Source organism: Chelonoidis abingdonii, chromosome 14 (genome assembly GCF_003597395.2).
Source record: "Chelonoidis abingdonii isolate Lonesome George chromosome 14, CheloAbing_2.0, whole genome shotgun sequence".
Classification (NCBI taxonomy): Eukaryota; Metazoa; Chordata; order Testudines; family Testudinidae; genus Chelonoidis; species Chelonoidis abingdonii.
This window is the reverse complement of record NC_133782.1, coordinates 40,483,580-40,493,249: the sequence shown is the minus strand read 5'-3', so window position 1 is coordinate 40,493,249 and position 9,670 is coordinate 40,483,580. Positions and strand designations below refer to the sequence as shown.

At 52.6% G+C, this 9,670-nt stretch overlaps 1 protein-coding gene across 1 annotated transcript; it reads right to left on the bottom strand.

The window, feature by feature from the left end:
- Positions 1-7,969: 7,969 nt before the first annotated feature.
- On the bottom strand, positions 7,970-8,633 carry LOC116815851 (ribonuclease-like). The gene is made up of 2 exons (XM_075072115.1): positions 8,610-8,633; positions 7,970-8,434 (listed from the first exon to the last, which is right to left on the bottom strand). The coding sequence occupies exons 1-2, from the start codon at positions 8,631-8,633 to the stop codon at positions 7,970-7,972; spliced, it is 489 nt and encodes a 162-aa protein (XP_074928216.1).
- Positions 8,634-9,670: the final 1,037 nt, after the last annotated feature.

The window sequence follows — 9,670 nt, the reverse complement described above, 5'->3', positions numbered from 1 at the left end:
AAAGTAGGATTTAAGTTGTTCCAAGTAGTAACTGACAGAACAAAGTGAATTATCAAGCAAAATAAAATGAAACACACAAGTCTGAGTCTAATACAGTAAGAAAACTGAGTACAGATAAAAACCTCACCCTTAGAGGAATTCCAGTAAGCTTCCTTTTACAGACTAGTCTCCTTCTAGTCTGGATCTAGCAATCACTCACACCCCCTGTAGTTACTATCCTTTGTTCCAGTTTCTTCTGGGTATCCTAGGGGGTGGAGAGGATATCTCTTTAGAAAGCGGAAGACAAAATGGAGGGGTCTCCCAGGGGTTTAAGGAGACTTTCTCTTGTGGGTGGAGACCCCCTCCTCTCTCCTATGCAAAGTCCAGCTCCTAGATGGAGTTTTGGAGTCACATGGGCAAGTCACATGTCCATGCATGACTGAGTTTCTTACCAGCCAAGCACATTCCTGGGACAGCTCCAATGTGGATTGGCATCTTCGAATTCATTGTTGGTTTAAGTGGTTCTTGACTGGGCGCTTAATTTGCACATTCCTTTCAAAAGAAGCTGACCAAATGCTTTACTAAGGTTACTTAGAAATCAAGCAAGGATACAGCCAGTATTCCTAACTTCAGGTACAAAAATGACGCATACAAATAGGAAGAATGTATTCATAACCTTCACAGAGATATGTTACATGGCATATGTAGCATAAAACATATTCCAGTTATATCATATATACATTCATAAGCATATCCTCATGAAGCCTTATGGGGTACACCATCACGGGGGGTGGGACCCAGGCTCACCCAGTACCCTGGGTCCCAGCCAAGGGACCCTCTAAGAGGCAGCCATGTGCCACATCTCTTTAACTAACTGTATTTCCCTTTGGCACTTCCCTGTAGCCTGTCTTAAGTGAATATTGTAAGCCAGCCAGTAGCTATTCCCTCACTTCCCTGGTCCCTGCCAGCAACTACCTGCCTTAGCCCTTGCAGCTCCCCCCGGTCCCTGCTCGAAGACTGATCTACCCAGACCCTTTCAGCTCCTGCAACCAGCTGATTTCCTTCTCAATTTGTCTAGCTTCCTCTTCCAGCCATTGAATCATGTTATCTGCTAGACTGAAGAGTCCGGTATCAAATAATTATTCCCCATACAGGTACTTATAGACTGTGCTCAAGTCACCCCTTTTCTTTGTTCAGCTAAATAGATTGAGCTCCTTTGAGTCTCTCGCTATACAGCATGTTATCTGGTCTTTAATCTTTCTCATGGTTCTTCTCTGAACCCTCTCCAAATTATCAACATCCTTCTTCAATTTGCTGACACCAGAACTGGACACGGCATTCCAGCAGCAGTAACGCCAGTGCCCAATTAAATTCAGTAAATTAATCCCTCTTCTCTTACTTGAGATTTCACTATCTATGCATCCCACATTAGCTCTTCCAGCTACAGTGTCCTGCTGGGACCTCATGAGCAGATAATTATCCACCAAATCTTTTTTGAAGACACTGCTTCCCATGATAGAGTCCCCCACCCTACCAGGATTGCCCTCCTGTTTCTTCCTGGATGTATGACTTCACATTTTGCCAGATTAAAAACAGATTGTGTGTTTGGATGGATAGATTTTTGCAATTTGTTTCTGACCAATTTGCCTCTCCAGTAATAATTGTCTTCCTAACAGCACAAACTTCAAAAAGATCGGCTCATCCAGGATTCAGACCCTGACCTCGTCCACCCAAAATGAACCCCATATCCCTTAGATTTAGACCAGAGGTCGGCAACCTTTCAGCAGCGGTATGCCGAGTCTTCGTGTATATGCTCTAATTTAAGGCTTCGCGTGCCAGTAATACATTTGAACGTTTTTTAGAAGGTTTCTCTCTAAGTCTATAATCTATAACCAAACAATTGTTATATGTAAAGTAAACAAGGTTTTCAAAATGTTTCAGAAGCTTTATTTAAAATTAAATTAAAATGCAGATCTTATTAGTTTAGGGTGATCCTTGCCCTTGCTCTTCCTTGCTGAGTTTTCCAGTGTCTGGTGGCACCTGTTTAGATACTTTAAGCTGCACACAGGCTTCTGAGCTATAAGCTGATAACCTACTGGTAGGAGCTCAGTGGCTGGAACACCAGATCGGGAGCTGATGTGAGTGGAGCTGGCGGCTGGTAGGGCTAAGCAGGGCTGGAAGCCTGGACCATGTCTGGCAGGGGGCCTGCGCTGGAACTCCAACTGGAAGCAAGGTGAGTGGGGCTGCGGGGACCCTGGCTGGCAAGGAGCCAGCAGCCAGAACCCCAGAGCAGGGGTAGGCTGACCACCACCGCTCTGGGGTTTCCACCACCAGCTCCTTGCCAGCTGGTTTCTCAGCCCGCTGTCTGCCTGGGGTTCCTTCCCCCAGGCCAGCAGCGGGTGCTGAGTGGGCTGCGGCAGGGGAGACCCCAGTTGGCAAGGGGCCAGGAGTGGCAACCCCAGAGCGGCGGCAGGCTGAGCAGCTCAGCCCACCACCACTCTGGGGTTTCCTTCTCCACCTCCTTGCCAGCTGGGGTCTCAACCCACTGCCAGCCTGGAGTTCCATCCCCCAGGCCAGCAGTGGGTGCTGAGTGGGACCCCGGCCGGTAAGGAGTCAGCAGTCGTCTGGCACCTTCGGCACACATGCCGTAGGTTGCCGACCCCTGATTTAGACCAACAAACCACTTGTGCAGAAAGGCCTGCAGCCAGCACCTCACCTCTAATTGTCACCACATGGTGCTCTCCTTGCACAGCCAATGGAGCCTTTGTGCCACCTGCTGGTGCAACTTCATCATCATCATCTCATGTAAAAAACCACAGCTCCGCTCTGTCAGCGATTCATTGCCAAAAAGGCAGCTGGGAGCGGCATTCAAATATCACATGGGGAGATTCCAGCTCCTGTCCTTTGGGGGCAATTTCTACTTAGCCAATAAGGAGCTGGGGAAGGTCCCTGGGGCAGCTCCCTGTAGGAATATTAATAAAGTAGATAATTAATTGGGTAATTAGTTGGGGTTTTTTTCCTATTAAATTTTTATTATATTTTAATTTCACACACACACACAACAAACTACATCTATGTGGTAATAATGTGCTACCTAACCTTAATTACACTTGAAACATTTCATTACATACCATATAAATGCTTAAAATATGTCATTTCTTTGTATTACCATTTGCAAACAAATCAAATTTGTTTATAAAAATCCATCTGGTTTTACGTCTTATTCCGCCTTATCTTTATTTTATGTACAGAGAAACTGAAACACGAATAGAGTAAGGAAGGAAGTGGACCAAGAGGAGGGGAATTAAGTGGTCAGTTAATTAATGATATCTTCCTCCAAGGTTTCTGTTTCACACACTGTCAGATAGGCCTGAAAATGTCATGTAGGGATCTGTAATAAAAGCCAGCATCTGACTGGCCGCGTGAATCATTGCAAGACTTATACCTGGGGGAGATTTAAGGAGTTATGTATCTCTGCTAAAAATTATGTTCTCTCGGTCTGTGAGTGAAGACAGGCCCCCAAAGAGCGATCCACATCCTCCTGACAGACAGCAAGGAAGAGATGCGTCTCTCTCTCTCTCTGGCTGGTCACATTACCAGGAATTAACAGCCCTCCTCGTTAGGGGTAAGACAACGAACTTTTGGAACTATGCCGAGGAAGGGCAGCAGACCCCACAGTTATTCCTGCAGGATAAGCTGACGGAGGGCTTGATTTTCTGAGGTGGGGGCATGACCACCCTGGTTGAAACTGCTGGGGAAAGAACTTGGGGATAAGAGCTTGTAGGTGGCAGGGGAATTCTTTGTTTGTTGGGTTTAGTATCTAGAAAGCACCTTGTGATGTTGTCTTATACGTCACCCTTTGTGTCCAATATTCTGGCTCTTATCACTTGAACCTCTGTTCTGTGCTCATTCTTCTTTGCACTATGGAGCTCAGTGATGATCCTGAGTGAGTCTTACCAGTTTCCTTTGGGAACCACAAACCCAGATGCTCCAAGAATGCCTGGTGGAACCGTGCTGGGTGCTTCAGAGGGCTGGAGGCTGGACAAGTGCCTACAGCTCATATGTGCAGAGAGAACGAGGCCTGCAAATTACTGCTTGTGTTCCCAGAGGCTGCTGCTTTCCCGGCAAGCCGGCCTCACACAAAGAGTGGGGGGTGGGGGGTGGGGGGTGAGGCACCACACAACCCTGGGTACACCAGGAAGTGTCATAGGGTGAAAGGGACTTTTACTTAATTCTCTTAAAGACAAGTTCTGAGTGAAATCTGAACTGTGAGGCTAAGGACTGTGCTCCAGGAGAGAAGCCACAGAACCGCTGATTGGGCTAGTCATCTGGCCCGGATCCCAGCACAGTGCTTGGCTGTGGTGCGATTCTTTCCTGGGGGTGTCATGTGAGTCTCCTGATTCACAGGGCTCCCAGGAGAAGGGGTAAACACCCCACAAACCCCCTGTCCCACTGCTGGGAACCCTGTCTGATCTCCCCGCTCCCTCAACCTGCGGTTCCCTCGCTTCCCACCTTGCCTGCAACTGGAACCCCTCCCAGATGCCCACACACACACTCCCCCAGCCTGCACTCCCCCCACCACGTCAATCTCCTGCTGCTGACTGGGGCAAGGGGGCTGGGAGCTGAGTTCTGTTCCCAGCTCTGGAACTGACCATGGAAACTCCCCAGGCCCCAGAGCCTGCAGGGAGCTGGTGTGCTTCTCTGGAGCTTGGGGATCTTCCCCAACAGGTACGCCCATGGCAAAGAGACTCAGCATCCAGGTCCACCCTCGCAGCCGGGTGCTTCTCCCCACTCCAGTCCTGCTGACCAGCTGGCTAGGCCCCTGGGGGACCCTTGGCAGCTATGATCTGCTCCTCTTGCCCCTTTCAGGATAATCCAGAGTCCAGCCCAAACCACAGGGAAACCCCATGTTTGGTGGCCTCCATGCTGAGGAGGCCCCCATCCGGGGCTTCTCTTTGGTGTCCCTGGCAGCCTTATCTTCTTCCCCCGGTCTGAGGAGAGCTAGGGGGACCCAGACCCTGCCTCCAAGCTCCTGCCACTTTCCTGTACCTGCCCATCAGGGTCTTCCCCGGGTCCCTGACCCTCTATTCCCATCATGTCCTCACAGCTTCTTCCCAGCTGGCTACGGAGGAGTTTCTGCCAAGCTGCTTCCAGCCTCTCCGGCAGTCACTGGGCTGCATTTCACGCGGTCTTCCTGGCCCACCCAGAGGGAGCTGAGGTTGAGGTTCAGGTGGACACGCCACCACATGCACAACTGTGTGATCCCTGAGCAGAGACAAGCAACATACAGACAGTGACTCTTCACCAGGGGAAACAAGCCAAACCAGGTGTGCAATCCTCCTGGCGCCGAAGCCCAGGTACATTTCACCTCCATGCAGCTGGCCAAGGTCAGCTCGATGCCTCCACCTGGGGTCACTTCACCTAGCTACACAGAGCTAAAGTGCGGCACCTTGCTCCCGGAGGCTGTCCCACGGGCAGGACAATGGTCTCTGTGTGGCTGAGGGCGGCTGCCTTCACTAGAGTGCGTGAGAGTGACTCTGTGTGTGTGTGTATCTAGCAGGTCCTGCCCCTTGTCACCCAGCCACAAGCCTGTGGGCAAACCAATCAGCCTTGCAGCCCAGCCCAGACTGGGGCATTTGCCAGGGAGAGCCCTGGCTGGGAGCTGAGGGGAAATCGCTGCAAAATATCACCCAGTCTGCGTCTCTCTCTTTCCCTCTGCCTCTCTCTGACAGCTGGCTCCATCGCTCAGCAGGTAACGCCCGGCCTTGGGAACCAAGCGTTGTGAGATTTGCATCTCACCAGGGTGTTACCTGCTCCTTGGGATGGGCAGGGAGAGTTTTGTACCAAGGAACATCTGAGAATTAACCCTCAGGATTCCAACCCCCAACCCAGAGTCAGTCTCTCTCATTCTGTTCTTTGCATGAGCCTTATTTGAGTTCTACTTCTCCGCTCCACTGTCCTTCCTGCCCCCCAGCCCTGCCCCCAATCCTGGGAAGTGCAAAGAGCTGGTGGGGGTGGGGTAGATATCACAGCAAGATGCTGTGCCCTGGGATGTTACGATAGAACGTGGCTCCTCCTTCTGCGGAGTGTGGCCAGAAGTGGTACCGGCCATGTGTGAGGGCGTTTGTGTGGGTGTGTGAATGTGTGTGTGTGTCCATATGTCTCTGCTGTCCCCAGTGGGAGGGGAGGAGTCCTGCTGAGGTGTGGGCTGCTGGAAGCTGTAAACTGGCATGTGTATTTGTATGGGTTTGTGTCTGGTTCTCCATGTGTCTCTATGTGTATGTGTACATGCTGCTAGGGCTCCTCCCCCTGGCCGCACAGAAGATTATTCAAGTCTGGCCCCTCTTCTGTCCCCACAGCCCCCCTCTCTCTCAGCGTGCTCCTTCTTCAGACCTTGGCCCTCCAGTCTGGCCACTCTGTGTTTTGCCCTCGGGGGTATCACAGTGCCAATGGATCAGCTGTCCTCATGTCGCTCTGGACAGGCTTCCAATCCCTGGTCAGGTCCAGTGCCAATTTCCCAGCGGCTGGTAGGGGAACCCGAACCCACCCACTGCTCCCGGTTCCAGGCTGGTTACCCCTCTCTCCAGCAACTACGGTCTGCTCCAGCTCAGACCCTGTTTCTGTTTCCCTGGGTGTGTGGCCCGGTCTGTGTAAAGAGCTTGGAGGCCGAGTGCTGTATCACAGCAAAGGGGCACTGCGGTGGTGTTGGCTGTACACACCCTGGGAACTGCAGAGCAGTGGGTGAAGGTGCAGGGGCAGGAGAGGCCAACTCTGCCTCCCTACTGCAAACCTGTCTGGGACACAGCCCCATAGGTGTCTGTGGGGCACGGGGACCCTTCCAGCCCCATAGAGACTTTGGCTGCAAGCACCTGAGCCATTCACTGGCAAACTTCAGAGGAAACCTCTTTATTCTCGGATCCCCATCCCTGACAAGCACCAGGAGGCAGTCAGACCCTGCCAAGCTGGCTCAACATTGCAGGTGGCTCTCTGCTGTACCCCATTCCCCATGTGCCACTGAGCCACCCAGCCTGTGGCCACACAGGGACTAGGGACAGGGCCTCTGAAAGGGAAAGGCCTCATATCCAATCCCCACCCCCTGAGCCAGCCAGTTTTGGGGCCAGATCAGAGCCAGTGCCCCTTAAAGAGGAAAAGGATTGCACTCCCCAGACCTCTCAGCCAGCTGGTCCCCCAAACCTAGGGCTGGATCGGAGCTGCTGCACCTTATCCCATTCCCTGATCCATCTGAGCGATCTAACTGGATTTCTAACATGCTGCTAGGGTTAAATAACACTGGATAACCAGTGACTCTGCACCCAACCCCCACAAAAACTCTCCCCTCGTTCTGCGTTTGCAGGAAAGCATTTTATCGCAAGAAACAACGAGAAAATTGAACTCAGCGACAGCTTCCCCAGGGCTCAGCCTGAGACAACATCCACAGAGCATCCAGTCGATCAGGGATGGAGAAGGACTGTACAGTATAATGGGCACTAGGGGGCAGCAGAGGGTGAGGGATGGCGAAGGGGAGGCCATCAAGGGGTTCATTGGGATTTTGGTCTATCCAGGGAGACTAAAGTGGGCACCTGAACCAAATCAGTCTGAGGTTTCAGAGCTGTTTGGCCCCTTCCCTTGCGAGGTTCAGGGCAGCCAGCCCAAGTCCAGGCAAGTTGTGTTTGGATCCTGCCCTGCGAGGTGGGCGCTGGGCTCAGGGTGAAGGTCTCAGTGCCAGCTGGAGGAGAGGGGCTGGGCACCCGGATTTTCACTCGTTTGGCTGGGAATTGGGCACCTACTGTGGGAAATTTCCCCGCCAGGCCCAAGCTGCTGGCCTGTGGGATAATGGGAGACACTGAATGTCCCTGTGGAGACTCATGGTGGGCGATGCCCAGGAGGCAGGGATGGGGCAGGAGAGCCCCCAGCGACAGGGGTCTGCACTGGAGCGAACACGGAGGGTAGGGGAACCCCTTGCTCCCAGCCCGTGGCCAGCACCTGGGCTCTACAGGACTCTGATGAAGCGCACGGGCAGCCCCCGGACACAGGCCACGCGGATCCTGCGGGTCCGGCGTATTCCCCTGTAGATACAGCGTGGTGGGCGGGGCGGGTTGCGCAAGCGGCAGGTGGTGAGGGGGTAAGCTGCATTGCTGTCGCATACGTTGTTTCGGTTGCATCTCCCTCCTGTGGTGCAGATGGCCCGGAGCCGGCTGATGGGGGCGTGGATGAAGGTGTGGGTGAGTTTGCACATAAGGATCTTCTGGCTCAGGCGCCACATCATGTAGTTGCAGTAGGTCTGGCCACGGGGGGGTCTGGTCTTGGGAAAATCAACATGTTCGCTCACAAACTTTTGGTAACTGTTGGGTGGTCTGATGATGTGGGCCAGGCCAGCAACCAGCAGAATGAGGGTCAGGAAGAGCAAAGGGCAAGGTCCCCTCAGGGTCATGGCCACGTCTGTCACTGGATTCACCTGCAGTGCGAAGAGATGGGGGAGATGGATGGAGACAGCGTGGGGTGGGGATCTGCCTCCTCCCTGGAAACTCCTGGAATACAAATGCCTCCCATTATCCCCTCCCACCCCACTCTGCCCCCAGTGGTCTAAAAATAGGGGAGTTACTTATTTTTATCACATGGCTCCTAAATACACTGCTGAAGATCTGGATCCCCATTGTGCCATGTGTTGCATAGACCCCAGTTGAGATCAGGGCCTCCCCCCTCTAAGCAATTATTCCCCACTCCCCTCCCAGAGGTGTAGACACAAGTCTGACTCCTGACCCCCTCTCATAGACTTTAAGGTAGGAAGGGACCATTATGATCATCTAGTCTGACCTCCTGCACAATGCAGGCCAAACAATCTCACCCACCCATCCTGTAACAAACCCCTAACCTATGTCTGAATTATTGAAGTCCTCAAATCGCTGTGGTGGGTAGGTGGAGAGAGCCCAGGCCTGGGCTAGCAGTGGGCTGCGGATCAGGAATGAGGGGCACTGGTAGAGCTATGAGTTTCTAGGCTAGGACTGCATTAGGAAGTGCCAGTAGGTCAGGACTTGGGGCATCTACACAGCAAATGAAGGTGTGATGGTAGCATGGGTGGGGGATCCTATGCTGGCGTTATCTAGCTAGCACAGGTAAAAAGAGCAGTGGAGACATGGTAGCCGGATTGCAGCACAGACAGCCAACCAGAGTGGTACCCAGGTTCCCTAGCGGCTGGTACTGGGGCAGTTTGGCCGATGGTGAAGTCTCTGCTACCTGCTGTTTTCACCCACACTAACTAGGCTAAAGCTGGCACAGTTTCTGCCCCCCTGCACTACAATCCCACCTTACACTTGCTGGGTAGGACACACCGAGAGTTTCCATAGAGCCCAGAGCCCCACACAGAGCTCCACTAATGCCCCTCGATCTCAGCCTGCAGCCCCCTACTCTCTCTCTGCCCTTGGCTCTCCTTGGACAGATTTGTGCTGATGCCTTTCAATCCTGACCAGTAGCCCACCACCCACCCTTCCACAGTCAGCTCTGGACCTTAATGAGGAACTATAAAAATGACTTCTTCTCATCTGATTAGCAGGCCACCAGGTTTCTGAAAGCATAACCCACACACCGCCAAGGTGTGGTGTTCTGTCCCAGCTAGTGGCACCGAGACCACTTAGAGAGAGATTAAAGAGTCAGCTCTACAACCTTAGCTAACAGCCACATGCCTTTTTACCTC